At 40.2% G+C, this 17,500-nt stretch overlaps 1 protein-coding gene across 1 annotated transcript in view; it reads left to right on the top strand.

Annotated features, from left to right (window-relative positions):
- The window catches only part of MEGF11 (multiple EGF-like-domains 11), a 214,063-nt gene that overhangs the window by 164,753 nt on the left and 31,810 nt on the right, over positions 1–17,500 (top strand). The window contains exons 14-18 of the mRNA XM_009697720.1: positions 5,551–5,697; positions 8,461–8,595; positions 12,713–12,841; positions 15,189–15,317; positions 16,028–16,156. Of these exons, the coding sequence (XP_009696022.1) occupies positions 5,551–5,697; positions 8,461–8,595; positions 12,713–12,841; positions 15,189–15,317; positions 16,028–16,156 (669 nt within the window). The remainder of the gene's footprint in view (positions 1–5,550; positions 5,698–8,460; positions 8,596–12,712; positions 12,842–15,188; positions 15,318–16,027; positions 16,157–17,500) is intronic.

Below are 17,500 nucleotides of genomic sequence, written 5' to 3'. Positions count from 1 at the left end.
TTCTTCATTATTTAGGACCCGATCACGGAGCTTTCATTTAGACTGATGGGCTGTTACACACGGGAGTCGCCCCTCTGAAGCCCACCAGTGAACAACGCTTAGCAAGGTAAGGAAGGGCTTCACCGCATCAATTTGAAAAAAACTCACAGTTAGAAAAGGACTTCGAGAACACCACAAAAGTTCATAGATGATGTGAAAGTGGCTGCTGTTATCTCTGTTGAATAGTTTCACTATATAAAAACAAAAATACCTTATTTGCAGACTGGATGAGCAGCCATCAATTCTTAATGTTTCCATTTAATTTTATGAGAGATCCCTTTACGTTTTCTTCTATCTGTTGCCATCCCCAAGCAGATTTTCTCGTTCTTCAGCATCCTTAAATGCTGAGCTGTCACGAATTGTGCTGTGGTGTTTCTGACTGGATCGGAGTCAAATACTTCAGGGTTTGCCTCAGGTAGGAATAAATATGAAGATGCAAAAAGTGATAGAAAAGCATCAAGTATTCTTTATGAACTCTTGTTCGTATGCTGTCGTAACACCTTCTGAACAGCTGATCCAGAGCTAATCGGACAGTGGTGTCTCATGTGCTTATTGAATTTTCTTTTACCTTTTATAGACTGAAGCAGCAAACTATTCACTACCTAGGAAAGCACGCTGATCTAATCTCAGACACAAAGCTGATTTAAATAGAATTTATAGGGAAAACAGAAGTGTAACAGCAATAAGAGTACTGAGGAAAGAGAAGAGAATAAGGTTGAAGAAAACATGAACGTATGATTATAGAAATCTTTATCAGAAATAAATGTACGAAGTAGGAGGCCAAGGCAGGAGTTCCAGGTGACCTCTGTGGCCCCTGGCTCTGACATGCCACAGGCCTAGGAACCGCTCCAGGGCCGACGGCTGGGTGGGAGGTGTGCTACGGCTGCCAAAGGGATGGCTGCAGGCGGGATGGTCCTGCGTGACGGAGACCGAAGCGATGGTATCACATGAAGGAGCAGTCCATTCCAGAGATCACATTCACATTCAGTGATACGTTCCCATACCTCCTTTCAGTACGATCAAGTGCTTGCTGGCCCACTTGCTACAATTACTTATCTAAAACAACCTCGCAGCTATAATCATTAGGCTATTTTCTGCTATTGAAGCAGTATTGCTACTGTTGTGGTTTTGCCACTACGTACTGTGTCAACAGGTAGACAAACCACCATTAGTAATGCCAGAGACAAAAGCTACCAGGCATTCCAGATGAAACCCAAGCGTGACTCACCAAACTTCAGGCCTCCGCTGTATTGCCTGCATAAATCCAATGCCTATTTATGCATAAAAAGCAGTTCTTTCCAAAGCTATTCAAATGCCAGAAATAAGAGATTATTATGACTTCATGTCATGTTGAAAGACAGGTGGAGGAGAGCACAATGTTTGTGTTGGATTCAAATGTCTGCTGAAATCATTCCTGTCATTGCTAATTGATGTTGCATCTGTCATTAGATTGTGACTATTGGGAAAAAAAAAAAAAAGGCTGAAGATCTTATTCAGAGAAATAATTACAGTTGTACGCTGGTAGATATAAAATTAAAGTACATGGGGGGAAGGGAGCTACATCCTATAATTTATCAAATTCCTACCTCCCTGAAAAATAATTAGATGCTGGGCAACATGCAGGCCCTGCTGCAGAGGCTACTGTCAAGGGGATAGCAGTGGTCAAAAATAGGCCACTGGTTCTCATTTATTCCATCCATTTTTTGCTCTTCTATTGTGTTTGGAGTATTAGTTTCCAACTACCTAGAGACAAGGCAGAAAAACAATGGCAGGCTTTATTAAGAGCTAGAGACGTAATCCCCAAGCACGAGTGCAATTGCACAAGTAAGCTGGAGAGGGGAAAAAGGGAATTCTACTTACGTCTGGCTTTCAGGAATTTCGCCTCTGAAGTTCTTCAGTGTGATGGAGTTACAGGCAGTACTAAATCTGCATTACTTTGACAAACTCTCATTGAAGCCATTGAAGATTATTAATAGAAGCAGTATATGAAGTAACTGTTCAATAGATGCCTTACATCCCAGTTGTATGGCTTGGGGTTTTTTGGGACATCCCAGTTGTATGGCTTGGGGTTTTTTTGGGTTTTTTTCTTTTTCTTTTTCTTGCTCCCTTTCGTGATGTTTGTGTGGATGTTAGCTGAATCTGTCACAGCTTGATTTGTAAATTTTAGTACAAAGAACCGACTTAATCTGGTAAAAATTTACGCTGCTCCACGTAAACCCAGCACAAGCTTGTATCACACCGAGTCACCAGACACACACTTCTCTAGCCACTACAGAGCAGTGCAAAGGACAGCAGTGGAAATCCTACTGGAGAGCAGACAATGTTTGCAGAAAGCCAGTACCCTGAACCCACACCGGGACATGGAGGTTTTGTGGCTGCTGTTTCACAGCCACTGCGAACTCTGCTCTTACCTCGGCTCTGGCTTACTGCATGAGAGTACAGATGTCCTTTGCTCACGTATAGTGGATAACTATAATTTTATGTAAGTATGTGGATTTCATTTACAATTCACCCCTGGAACATTGTTTAAGAAGGTCTTGGAAGTGTAATTTCATACTAGTATCTGCAATTGTGAACCACAGCCTCAGGCAGTAAGATAATTTCCCGGTATCTAGGCAATAGAGTTTATGTATAGAACTGCTTCCTGCAGCTTCAAGGACTTCTTCTTCTGATAGTTGTCTTTCTAATTCCTACATCGTGCCTGTGAAACAAGGAATTTATTCATAAATTAGGAATCTATGGTTGTAACATGAGATAATACAGAGATCTGTCAACTTCAGCATTTTTTATATTTCTGGAAATTGAAAACTAATTGCTTATCAGAAATGTTCATCAGCAAGTTCCTAAGTAAATATTAAAGTTTTACGTTAAAGAAGCTTGCTGCTTCACCGACTCTGATTGTAAAGTAGCTGGGAGGGATGGACTCCTCCTTCATATGCTGTCAGGCTAGGGAATTGTAAAATTAAGGTGCTTTTCTTAGCACAATTCCATAAGACATGCATGTCCAGATGCAATTTTCACTTCTCATTTACATTTGCAATTCAATGTGTGTAGGAGCCTCCAAAAATGAAGTCTTCCATGAGAATTAACTTAGAGTAATAGAACGTAATAAAAATTGATTGCAGCACCTTCTCGGTTGTCTTCTGAAAATTTATAAATAAATAACTGCTGTAATGGGTATCAGTGTCTTCTAGAAGGTTTCCTTTTCCCCCTTTACATTTTGTTACAACAATCGGCTTCACAATGACTCATTGCCTTCGTTAGGAGCGGGAAGACATCCTTCATCATTCATTACTAAAGGAAGGACTTTGCTGCTGCAGAGAACAGCCATGGCATTCTAATTCAGCTACCTTTCAAGAGAAAGGAGTCAATGTCATTCTTCCCCAAACTTTGCCAAAAGAGAAAAGAAATAATGCTGTTTAATTGTCTCCATTTATAAATAGCCCATTCGCAACGAGAGAATTGTATTTTTAATGCTGCAATCAGGAGGAAGAGACACATTTTTCTACATTTCTGTCTGAATTTCATTTCTGGGAGCTTGCGTTGAGACTCTCAAAACTATAAATGATCACATATATGTATAAACATGAAATGCACTTATTTATTTACTATTTATTGTATGCCATTTTAATGACAGAGTACTGTAGATGTATTACATAAATGCACACACAAAGCATTTACTGTTCAAGTAATCCAAGGATTTATTTGATTTCAAAGGCAGCAGTGAAGACTGTATTAAAATAATTGTTTTTCCTGATTTTACTAATACAAATATTCCTTGCCTCTTTTTTGCATTTTTTTTTCAGATTTATTTACTTAGATATTAAGGGATTGAGCTTGTATTATGTTTTTACTGTATTTTAATGTGTTTTTTAATAAGCTCTACAGCATGGACCATGCCCCTTTATAAATAAAGCTATGATCATGTATTACTAGAAATCTCATTTCAAACTGTACTTTTGCCAGACTTGGTTAAGATTTTCTAGGAAGGGACATTATAATTGTGTGATTAATCTTCAGAAAAGGGGAGTTTTGGCTCTGCAGTATTTCTTACTGTATTAACTTCCGAGATTTATAAAACCAACTTGAAACTGCACTGTAAGTGTCTTTATAATGACTTTTAGCTGATTTAATAATCCTCAAAGTTTGGTGACTGTACAGATCCCAGCTTCACGAATAGAGTCCATTACCTGTAGCATCCAGATGAAGTTATCAGAGGTGGAGGCAATTACTTGGGATTGTATTTCTCCTTTGCGATGCACTAATCCAACCTCTGGCTGAGGCTGGGGCTCTCGGAGCCCTTGTCTGCATTTATCCCATTATGCAGTGGGGACATGTGCATGGATGATAAAGAACATCTTCATGTTGAAAGTCTAACTAGGGCATGTGTATACCATCAAATCTTGGTGGTGCACTTGTAAGGTACCTGGTGTGCTAATGTTGTTAGGAAAATTTTCAAGCCAGTCTGTGATTCTTTTTTTTCTGTTGTTATCAGTAGCTACAGCGTGCTACTGCTGATGCCGCTGCCTGGAGCTGGCGGTGCTTCGTGTCTCTCTTAGTTCATGATCCTGCAAACCTTTTTCAATCCAAGGAACCCTTGATCATGCAAATAGCTCTGCTAATTGTAGGTGTTGGTACTGTCTTATCCCAGTGGAGTAAGAGCCTCTCACACCAGTAATGGTGTGCAGGATCAAATCCTTAGGTTACATTTAGATGTGACAAGCTTCAGCACAAGGTTGTTTTTGAAAGTCACTGGTTAAAAAAAAAACAGTTGAAACAATGCCAGAAGCCTCATGTTAAGCTTTCTGGCTGTGTGCTTCTTTCAGTGTTTCCAAGCTTTGCTTTTGATAACAATAAATATTAAACAACCACCCTGGGAATCACTGGGAGCTGGACCAGCAGGTCCCAGTCTCCATTTCACATGCAAATGACGGGCCTGTGCCCACATCTGACCACTTGCTAGATCAGAACTCGCTTCATTAACACAGAAGTCGGCGAGCTCTGGGTGGATGTGGGGTATGTGCCTAATAACCCAGAGCACAGTGCTTTAAGGCAGGAAGGGAACAATACACAGCAAGCAACTGAATTTACATACGTTCAAGAATCCAAATACTGGACATGTTCTTCCAGAAGCCTGATTTTTCTTTTTTGGTCTTCCAATTCACAACAGTTAAGTAATCAGGCTTCAATCAACTGCATATTTCCAGACCAGTCATTTGAGGTATTTCGTGACTTTAAAGCAATTCCTGACCTTCATCTCTCAGATGACATGCAGAGTTTCTTTAATGGTGCTAAGGACTGAACAGGAGCCCACTAACACCTACAGAATTCACCTCTTTGACATTTTCTTAATTTTCACTTTATTAACCAGATAAAAGCATTGCTATTTCCTTTCCAGGCTCCCTTGTTTGCTCTGTGATGTACTGTGAGGTATCAGTCCAGACAAACATTTCTTTGATCGATGAGCAGAGTAAGCTGTGTGAAACCTAACGTGTGCCTTTACGTCTTTAGGCATCCACTGCGACAGTATATGTACCCAGGGCCGCTGGGGACCAAACTGCTCCATCTCCTGCAACTGTGAGAACGGGGGATCCTGCTCCCCAGAGGATGGCACCTGTGACTGTGCACCAGGATACAGAGGACCCTTGTGCCAGAGAAGTAAGATTTTCCATAGATGTGGTGGCAGACGCGAAGCAGGCAGAAATGCTCATTTACGACACCAGACAGACAGAGGCACAGGTTTCTGAGCTACTTTAGCTCATGGCTTCCTAAGGGCAAAAGCTAGCCTAAAAAATCCTTCTTGATCAAGAAGTCAAGATTCTACTGTATCAAGTCATGCTTTGTGTTTCTTCTTCTGGCCTTCCACAGCACCTGGAGGTCACAAAATGACCTGAAAGAAGGAGCAACACCTTTACATACAAACTTGGCAGGATTTGGGCAAAAACAGGTTTACAGTCAAGTCATGGTGAACTATAGGATACCTGTTAAACCGAGTCAGCTATGACCCATCACATAATGACAAGTGGATGAGCGTTCGCTATCAAAATAACAAGACAATGTTTTCTTATGTGCCAGAAAAAGAACCACAGCAGCCTGAAATAGTTCCTGTCTGATGCTCTGCTGCTACATATTAAAATGTGCCGAGGAGATAAAAATCCTCTCATTTGCTTTATCTGGGAAGCTGCATTTGCCCCTTAGGGACCTTTATTCACTGATCCCAAACTACACACAACCATCTTCCCGTGTAAACACAAAATGGATTTGCCTTTCTTTTCTGCAGCAGTTCTTGTTCTTCCTGTAAGACATTCTGCATGCCCAGTTCATATATCCCCTTTGATTTCACCAGTTACACTTGACACTAGAACACACTCATCTCTAAAAATAATTTGTAGCTGACAGTTTTTATTTAAAGCCATTATAACTATGACCTCTAGCACTGCTGTAGTTAATGGCCTATAAGCATTTCCATTATAAACCCCAATTTCCAGGTGCTTCAGCATATCTGTATAGCTGTAAAACCTCTCTCCAAGGCTAAAATGTGGTCCTCAGAGCTTCAGGGAATTGAGGAAGAAATTGTTTTAAAAATTTGAAACCCTAAGAGTGCAAAACTTCCAGAAGTTAATAGTTTCTGACCTTTCTGAGATGAAAAAAAAAAAAAACCAGCTTAGTTTTATCAGCTGATGGCATGTAGACTACAAGAGGCAAACGATGTCCCCAGTTTTCAACTCCAGTAATCAGGTTGCTCCCTGAGGACATTTGCTAAGGATCTAATGGGGAGAAGTTTTCCTCCCCACTGAGGTGACAGCAGAGGGGTCCTGTGTATGCTTCTGCTGTTGCCTCCTGTTGCTGAAATACCTCTCTGTGAATATACGGCCTGGGAATTCAGCTCGCTTCCACCTCTTCTGCAGCATCCAGGCTCAAGACTACCTTGACACCTCTGTAGGAGGTGTCACCAGGACACCTCTGTAGGTGAAGGTGGCTTTAGCTTGCTAAGTTTGTTTTCAGAATCATTCCCATTTTTCTGTGGGAAATTAATTTAGAAACAGAATTCAGCCTGTAAAGGGCAGTACTGAAGATGATACTCAGCCAGCTTGTTCTGTCTGTATAATCAGGATTACATGAGGCACTGGGATAGTTTACTGCTCTTAGGCCTGCAGAAATGTCTCCAGGAATGATCCATGTTGTTTCGCAACTAGTGCATCATCAACAAACCTGTCAGCTAAGCTCCAGCTGGAAATCTGCAGTGGTATAAGAACCTGACACCCTCTGTGAACATAAGGACCAAGAGAAAAATTCTTATCCAGTGAAAAAATAGAATGGACATGATATAGTAACCACTGAACCAGAACTATATAACAGAGCATCACAGGAGTAAAAATAAAAAACATATAAAGTCATTTTTACAGCCACTTACTGCAATTTAACATTTCTTTGTGCTTATATATGTGCAGTGAATGTTTGGACAGTGGATGGTTTTTCATTCCACATGTGCTTTGAAGCAACAATATGCATTTATAAGAGATACTGAGCCATAATCTTGGCACTATACCTTATGTACAAATTCTATAATAATTTCAGTCCAGGTTTTAAGCAAATTAAGCACACAGTTCATGACAAATTTACTCAGCTATCCAGTGTGATTACTGATGCAGATTAGGTGATTTTGTATGCTGTTACCGTAATTACTATTTTTAGATTCAGTTCATCATTGATGGATGCTGCTCCTGCAATGGCATGTATAAACTGACTGTCCCAATTGAACACAGGTATTGCACCTAATATGTTTAGAAATCAACTTTTGTCATAGTTGTTTAGACATAAAATATTGAGAGTTTTCCTAATACACCTTCTCTGATTTCTTAGCTTAATTTCTGCAGGAAATGCCATTCTGAGTTTTTGTTATCTGTCCATGTGTGTGAGTGTTTGTTTTCCTACCTATCTTGAAAGCTTTGGAATATGTGTTATTAACCACATCTGCCAGTGGGCTATGAGGTCTTGAACATCTTCAACTCCTGTGTTTTGTAAAAGAGTTTAGCTGGAGCAGGCTAGAGACACTCAAATTAGTGGGGGGGGAGAGAGAGAGAGAGAGAGAGAGGCTGCTGAGAGAGCTCCACTGTGTTATTAAATACCCAAGGACTACATGAGGTAGGATGGTGTGAATGTTTGAACCATGGGAGCAGCTTTAGTCAGAGCTTTGGATGGTGTGAATGTTTGAACCACGGGAGCAGCTTTAGTCAGAGCTTGCACTTTATTAGACATGGAATAATCCAACAGGCTTCATAACTGCAGATGTTCACAAAGTTGTGGGTTTATAAATTAAGAAATATTGGTTTGGGGTGAAGACAGAGAGAGAATTCTCAAGCTCTCAGCAGCGAGAAATCTTCTGAAAACCTGTGGCAGCTTACTCTGTTTTGTCTCCAGTTTGCCCTCCTGGCTTTTATGGCCACCACTGCAGCCAGCCATGCCCTCAGTGTGTGCACAGCAGCGGGCCTTGTCACCACGTGTCGGGACACTGCGACTGCTTGCCTGGATTCTTTGGCGCTCTCTGCAACCAAGGTACTGAGCCCAAGACCCCCAAATGCCACCTCCTTTCCTAAGTTCCTGTGTCGGCGACTTTGCAGCAAGACTGATCAAAAGGTTCCTGCCTTTTTTCCTTGTTCCAGCAGTTTAGATCACAAGAAATTCTTTACTTCAGAGAGAAAATGCAAATAGGTACTTAGTCACCCTTTTGTAAATACGATGTGCTCCTACTTTCATGAATAAAACAGGTCTGCTCCTCTATATTGAAATGAATACAGAATGAGACACCTGCTGTAAATATATCAGCCATCCACTAGTTTCATTTTCCTTTCTGCTAAACCTATCATATCCTAAATGTCGATGCCACCTTCGTGCATTTTTTTGAGGTGTAGCTACTAGTTACGGTAAAGGCCAGCTTAGGTACATGAGCCCAATCACCCAGTTAATGCATGGAGCCTTATTTACACTGTCTAGGACCTGGCTGGGAATAGCTAAAACCATGTGCACCCAAACACAAGTGCAGGAGACAGAAAAATTTGCAATGAGGCAGAGAAAGGGAGTTAATTTTCACAGGTGAAGAGTAGCTTCAACTCCCCCTGATGTCCGTCACCTTTCTGTACCTTTGAAAGTCACTCCACTTTTAACCGTAGGTTTCATTTTCAGTTTTATCCTAAAAACATTTGCAAAATCTTTATAGCATGCTGCAACGTCTCAGTTATTGCATAATACTGTGGGTGTTTTCTACATACAGATTTAAAAGAGATTATTCGTAATGGCTACTGCCCTTGTGAAGTCACCGTCCCTGTAAAAATTGAACTGACAATTTTTAATTACCTGCTTTTCAGTAAGTTAGAAATTGCAGACAGCACTTATGCAAAATCATTAAACATAGATTAGGTATAACCATCTTTTCTTTTTCCTGTGCTGTACAGTCAACTAAACATTATACCAATTAATTTATTAAAATGGACATATTTCAGTGAATTTGTCCACTTTATGTGAAAAGTTAGTCAGATTTCAAAGCGTAAGCAGGACTAATTATCCTCTTAAGAAAACTATTTTCTTTTTGCTCAGATGTTCAGCACTTCTGGTTTTACTTTGAAATGTTGATCTATCCAGCAAATTAATTTTAAAATATTCATGTCCTAATTAAAATCAATTTGTGTTGCAGTTTGTCATAATGAGTTAGCATGTAACTTTATTTTGTGGAAAGAAAAATGCTAATTATTTTTTCCATTAGAAAAACGTGAAACGAAGATTTCACTTTTGAATTTTCATCTCCTTGTGCCATCTCTTTGGTGGCAGCAGGAACACTCTTCCATCAGCAGCACATGCGTGTGAGGAGCTGTGCAGCCTCTGAAATTTGCACAGGTTGACATGGTCGTGCTAAGGATTCTGAGCAGCAAACAACTCAGCAGCTGGTTTATGAATATCTTTCACAATCATGTAGCAAGATGGATTGATAATAACTTATTATCACTGCTAGAACACACCTGACATCCCACAGGGACTTTCAGCATCCCACTTCAGAGCTTTGATAGCTAATTAACATCACTATCTGCATTATACAATCAGATTGCTCCTGAAGAAAGCGGTATTAGTCCTTACTTTACAGCTTTGTTTAAAAATGCTTGAGACATTTGAAAAAGTGGTTGTATTTGGATCCTACTTCTTTACAAGAGAGTCACTGTGTCAATCCACAGCCAGGTTATTTAAATTAATGAGAACAACCATTTTGGCAGGATCAGTTTTGTAATCCTTCTGTGTTGACATTCTGGAGGGCATCATACTGTTTCACCGAGAGAAGAGGTGCTCACACGGTAGGAACCCCTCTGCTAGCTCTCACCGTGTGGAACCGAAGCGTTTCTTTTATAAAGTATGACCTGTTGCCTTTGTCAGCATCGGTGATTGGATCACAAATCTTTTCCTGATTCATTAGTATTCCATGTTGCAGTGCAAATCAGCACCTATTTTAAGTAAGTCTTTTGAGAACTACTTTTTTGCACATATAAAAATCCAGCCTTCATTCAAGTGATGTTATCTATCTCCATCTTAAAGATGCAATAAAAATATTGCATTGAACTGCTTTATATAGAGTATTGGAACTAAATAATGGTGTAGCATGTATGAGAACGTCAGATGACATACCATTTTAGTTTTTGCTCTTTCTGTGATATGAGGGCTTTTCTTTCCTTCTCTCTCTTTCTCTTTGTGTCTGTGTACTGCCCTTTTCATTGCATCTGTATATTGTGTTTAGTTTTATCTCTTTTCAGTTAGAGAACTATTCTGTTTAGCACATAATTTGAAAGCCAAAACCAACTTTATCCACTCCTACAGATAAGTCCGTAGTATACAGAAGTGCAGGCAGAAAACAATAGTATGCACGTTCTTAGGTTTCTGCCATAGTAAGAGTAGAGGATAGTATATTGTATAAAAGCAAATGAATCACAGCTCAGGATTTCAATCTGTGGCTGATTCACAGTCAGAATAGATTGAGGTCGCCTCCAGAGACTAGGTATGAGAAAGTGAGAGTGGTTGAAGTGGTAAAACAGTTGCATAATTCAGGGAAGTGCCTTAATCACTTTTTTGACATCACTATTATTTACCAGGATACAAGTCCAGTTCCATTTGTTACACGCTTTGCAAAGATGGACTGTATGTTTTATCTTGTTTTGAAAATACATCTGTTTTTGTCAGGGAACACAGCCAATAAGAGGACAGAAATTAAACATTTCATTCATTACTGAGCAGAGCTTTCCATCAACTTTAACGTTAAAGATTTCCAATAATTTGGTGGGAGGCTGAAGATCTACGTGTCTATTAGTTTTATGTCACTGTGCTTAGGCTGCTACAAGATGACTCTGAAAAAAGCTTAGGTTTCTTTCTTCCAACTTCAGGATTAAGCTGGGTGGACGAACAGGGATAGATGCTCATTTTGTTAGGATGCAGCACATCTGTTTAACAGCTGTCAGTCAAACAAATATATATATATAATCCTTGGGAACCACATCTACAACCTAACTGAACACTTACTACAGCAATGGGTACTGGAGAGGAACAGGTGGACAAATGTCAAAAGACAAGCATGACATTTCAGCAATTGGGTATGTGCTTTATTTGTGGAAGTAGTCTTCTGCCGACTTATATGGTAAAAATACTTATGGAAGTGGCAGTCTTGCTCCTGGTTTACTCTCTGCTTGCATGATTTGAATCTGTGAGATGCCGTGAGTCTGCCTCCCACCAGTATTGCAAGTTGATCTTTGGCAAAGCCTAGTGTATTTAGTAGCAAAGACGCCTTCCTCTCACCGTTACTTGATCCGGAAGGAATCGAGACAGTGATGAGGTAGGTACTCTAGCGTACCCGATATTGCAGCACCGCGTGGTGCATGATGCATTTTGTGGTGCTAATGGGATAGCTTATCTGCCGTCAGCCATTTCATGTACCCATGGCTAGTATGTCAGGCCATCATACCGGGTGGTAAGGTTTGCAGCTTTTGGTCCATTATTACTGTCGTTATCAGTCGTACAATACGAGGGAGTTAGGTTCTAGTGACAGACCTGAAAGTAAGAACCCCCATTGTTCTTCGTCTTCTTGAGACTTCTTTGCTAGGCTGACATTTAACCTAAAATGTTCCCTTCCTACTTTTAGTGTTCTTATTGTTGAGGCTGTAATCCTCTGAGCCAGCACAGAACCCTATTTCAGGGTCTGTACTAAGGGACGCCCTTGGCCAAGTGCCAGATCAATCCTTTCCAGCCACTTGCTTGTCTTTGTGACTACTCTTTCAATTCTCCTCAGCTTTACTGTTCTCTTCTCCCAACAACCTCTTTTCTCTGTTTTGTCTCTCCTCTTTTCATCTTTCCATAATGCCCTTCAGTAATTGTAATCTTCTAACTGTATTAGATTCATTTTCCAGCAGAAAAATGGATTTTAAGATGACTCTTTCCTGTTATTTTTATGCCTGTTATGTCAGCAAACAAAATGGACTTGAATACTTTCTGCCTTTTCCTTCTCTTCAGAAGAATTTTGCCCATTTGGCTTCAGCAAAGAAAAATGTTGTGATTACTTTTATCTCTAATTGCTAAATGTTAAGTCCTATGACTTCCTCATATTCATTATGAAGAACCTTCAGTAAACTGCCTTGTATTTTCACAGTCTGTCCCAGTGGAAAATACGGGGAGAACTGTGGCGAGGTCTGTCAGTGCACCGAGAACGGGACGTGCAATCCTATTGATGGATCGTGTCAGTGTTTTCCAGGCTGGATAGGGACAGACTGCTCTCAGAGTAAGCAAAGTGTTATTTTTCCACCTCTGCTTTAAAATAACGTATTTTCCTGTTTAGCATTTTCTGAAAGTTAAAGACAGATTCTGGGGAAATCCCTGAAGTATTACAGCAGCCAGTAAAGCCTTACTCTCTTTATAGCTTATTTCTTTTAATTAATCTAAGTTAGCTTTGGCTTGAATTAGTCTCTGCATTTGGAATTTGCAGAAGCTGTTACTAGCTTCTATTACAGGAATGGGACGTCACAAGCTCTTATCAGAAAAGAAAGCTCCACGCTCCCTTTTAATTTCTAGCTGTATTCCCTTTTATTTATTTTTTGAAATCATTTTCTTTCAGCTATTACATTAGAAATTATTAACCGGTAAATGTTTTCATGTACCAAGCCCCCAGAATTGAGAAATTAGGCAGCTGAAATATTTCTATTAAATGTAATTTAATTGTAAAAGTCACTGTGGGCTTGGAGGGATGGAGGATTTCTTCTTGAAAATTGCCCAGGTAGAAGACTGGCATTTGCTGATCCTAAAGTGTCATTTCCTGAGAGCATCCCTTAATTGAAGATAGATCACAGAGGGAAGCAATATCCTATCATTCAGAAATGTTACTTCATATTCAGGAACTAGCATATTAGACAGCATTCCAGAGTAAAATATATTAAACTTCAAGTGATAAAGTAGGAATCGGATACAAACAGACGGCTGTAATTTTGCTTTTATTGTGTGTCTTCCACAGGCAGAATATTGCTGTCATTCAAAAGCAGAAAAAGAAAAAAAGAAAAAAAGACAGAAGGCTCCACAGATATCTCATTATATTTAGCCATGTAATTGGGAAATGACTGATAGTTTCTCTTAACCTTGAAAAAAGACATTTTTTCATGTAGAGTGAGGCAGACCAGTTCAGCAGCAACAATTTCCAGTTTAGCAGGCAGAAGGACCTGATGATAGCTACTTTGTATTTTGGACGAACAAAATGGGAACCTGACTGTTCCCTCGGTTACCTTCTTGTAAAGAAAGTGTGAATCTCCCAACGTGAACCCGGCCTCACACTGGGCTCCTGTCGGCACCTGGCCTCGCGTACCCGAGCCCGGTACTGAGCTATTTTGGTCAGACCTCCCTCCGCACCAGGTAGTTAACCTGAAATGACCGAGAGACAGGGCTGCAAAGAAGATAATTTTAGCTCCAACTCCAGAGCCAGTTCTGGAGACACTAACAGACCCTGCAGCTCTGGCTTACAAAGGCATTGTAAAAGTATTTCTGGTTTCTTATAGCACGAACACTTTAGGCCAAATCCTGTTCAGCTTTACATTGTGTGAGTTCAGTGACCTTCTGTTTGATTTACGTCATGGCAGGGGTTTTTTGCTATTCATTCTGGCTTTAGAGATATCCATCACATGCCAGAAACTTGCACTTATGGTCAGAATTGGAGCCAATGGCATGCATGGAAATAGGCACGGTTTCCATACTTTCAGGTTTCCTGGGAACCATGCCTTATTAATTCATGTCTTTAATAGGAAGCAATGGAAAGCGCTTTTTAAAGCAAAAAAATAGTTGTTACGTTGAAGGGTTATCAGAACTTTGGATCTTTTAGTCTGGCACTAATAACTGTAACTTACTGCATTCATTTTTGGAGGGAGGCTTAAAATAACTTTTGAAAACGTATTAATATTGTACTTGTTGAAATATATAATAGACCTGGAGAATTTAATTTAATATTAGCCCCATCAACAAAAGCAATCTGATTTTGTGGATGGGAATTCATACTGTAAGAAGTTTTCTTTACATTTTTATGTAATACGAGTAGCACTATGTGCTTCACATGAATGTGGTAATTTTTGTGGTTGATTGCATAGCAAAAGTAAACCATGAATAGCTGTGTTTTATTATGCAAGAATCCCAGAATATAAAAAAAGAAAATTAAATTACCTCCGTATCTTAAAAGCCTGTCTAAATTATCTTCACAGATAATGCCGGTAAGGCAGGGAGCACTTAGAGTAATGTTGTGTCGAGGGCTGCTGGTTCAGAGGTTCTCAGTGCACATATGCAGCAAAGACCTGATCTTGCCACCTGACCTTCCCGGGGAAGAAATCCCTTGTGCCAGGGCTGTCAGCGTGGGTGAGGTCGCAGGCTGGCACCTGGGTTTGCAAAGCAATCCTTGGCTTGGAAGAGCCGCTGGTTGTCAGGGGGTGGCCGCAGCGATGCCAAGCTCTGCAATATGAAGTTCTGCCTTTGCTGGTCTCTCACAGGTTCTCCCTTTATTGTTGCTCCTCCGCAGCACTAACTCAGTATCATTGCTTTTTTTTCTTTTTTTTTCTTTTTTTTTTTTGTCGGCTGACAAATCTTTTTTATTTTCATAGCTTGTCCCACTGGTTTTTGGGGCCCTGATTGCTTTCATTCATGCAACTGCCACAACGGAGCAATGTGCAGCCCTTACGATGGAGAATGTAGATGTACTCATGGTTGGACGGGGCTCTACTGCACCCAGCGTAAGCCTTTCAGAGACCCTGTTGTGCCAGGGAATCTGTCAAAGTATGTGCTGCTACCCCGTGTCTCTCCCAAGCATTGCAGTCTTCCCTGTTAAACCACCTGCTTCGCACTTGTGATAACTTCGCATCACCCCCAAGAAATACTCCTGAAGATTTTCAAGGCTTTTTATGCCTTTGGCACTCGATAAAGGAGGGGCCGATCGTTTAGATTATCGATTCATTGTCAGAATTTGCACAGTCTACGTCCCTGCTTGTTAAAGCCCCAGTATATGTGGCCTGATTTAGGAAAATGTTGGAGATTTCTCATCCTACTAGTGCCAAATTATCAGCCCTGTACGAAAGTGGAGATCAAATTCTGGTGAGCCTTTTAAGAAGGCTCTTTCACTTGCAAGTAATTGATTGATCTCTGGCCTTTTTGAGAGTTTCTGTTTAGCCAACTTCTTTCACTTGAAAACGTAGTTTGTATAGATGGGTCAAGTTTTCGTTCTTCTGAAACACTTAAGAGGCAATTCTGTAAGATATGAGAAACACCACTTCAAGAAAATTGGCTGTCGTAGTATCTCTGCATTTAGATGATCAAATAAATGTTATTAAATGTACAGAGGCTGAAAATCCATAGATTTATAGGCCTACATATTTTGTGCTAATAACGCGTCTGAGTTTATGTTTCAGCTTATTTCTTAGTCTTTCCTTATTCTGATTCCTGAAAGGTTGCCCAGCTGCTTTTTATGGAAAAAACTGTGCCAATGTTTGTCAGTGTCAGAACGGAGCGGACTGTGACCACATCACTGGCCAGTGCACGTGCAGGACTGGATTTACAGGCAAACAATGTGAGCAAAGTAAGTAGCAACGTGACTTCATTTTTCTGTTTCTCGGGGAAGGGGCGGGGGGGAACAGGACTGTATTTCAGAATTCTTTGCAGAAATAGACTCTTAAATGAGGTGCTGATGTCAGCCCCAAGCACCTTATATAATCCATAGGGACAAGAAGGCATCTCAGGAAAGCTGGACAATCTGTTTAAGCATAAAGAAATATAGTGAATCCTCTGCGAATTAGGCCTTGCCATTCCCAGCCTAAAGTTAGGTGAGATAAAAGCAAGTCACTGCACTTTCTGCTGCCTGGATGTAGCCTTCCCGAACAACTTGTACCTGCTCGATAGAAAAACTCAAGCTGCTTCATGCTTTCTAATGTTGTTGAGAGCAGCAACACCAGGTTTCCTTAGGCACGAAGGAAGACAGAAGGGTTAAAAGGAAGAAGTCCTTTCTGCTCTCTGCCTTACGAGGAATATCGGGGCTCTCTTGCATAAATTGTTTTGCTATAGATGTGGACCAAATAAAGATTCATCTCTACAATGAAAACAGAGCAAGGAAAAAAAAGTTGCTTGCCATTTTTGGAAGGATCTGTGTTTAACTTGAGTAGCGAGCAAGTGTTTAACAATGAACTTCAATTACCTTGCAAGGGTACTGGCATATCTTACTGTAATTGTTGTCAATGTCTTGCTGGCATATTTAGCATGCCGTGCCAAATGGCTTCTTTTAAGAACAAAGAATTAGGGTAGTGGAAACTGTATGTGCTGTAGTTGAATAATTACTTGTTTGTCCAGTATAGTAAATCAAAAGAAAATTCTCACGCACTTACTTGGATTCTAAATGCAGGGTGAAATCCATCCCACCTTACCAAGGCATTAATTCCACCGGGTTTCATTCCTTTTTTTGGCGGTAAGGTAATACAGTAATTAGATTTGCAAGTGAAAGCTTAATTGTAGCTTACTACATAGCTCTTTATGAAAGCATTTGTACATATAACTAAATTCGTGAACGTCTTCTCTCTTTGCACATACTTGCATTCAGAAAAGCATGTATCTCAGGACCAGATTTGCATGCTCATGGGAGGATTACGTATGGTACCACTGTAATTCTGTAAGTGGCCAACTTGCTGTGAATTTGTGGACACCCTTACCGCAACCATAAATAAAACAGGGAACTAAGAAGTTCCGTAGTAGAACTGCACCATAGTAGATTTTATACAAGAAGCTATGTTTCTAATTTGACCTCTGTACAAAGCCTGAGGCTTTCTTTTGTATCCAAGTTACAAATTAATCTATTTATTTGTTTGCTTGTTTTTCTACTATTTAATCTAAAATTATCTCTTCGTTAAGACTGCTTCCTTCTCAAAATCCTGCT

Source organism: Cariama cristata, unplaced genomic scaffold (assembly GCF_000690535.1).
Source record: "Cariama cristata isolate BGI_N322 unplaced genomic scaffold, ASM69053v1 scaffold2033, whole genome shotgun sequence".
Classification (NCBI taxonomy): domain Eukaryota; kingdom Metazoa; phylum Chordata; class Aves; order Cariamiformes; family Cariamidae; genus Cariama; species Cariama cristata.
Note: the sequence above shows the minus strand (reverse complement) of the source record. Positions and strands in the feature narration are given on the sequence as shown.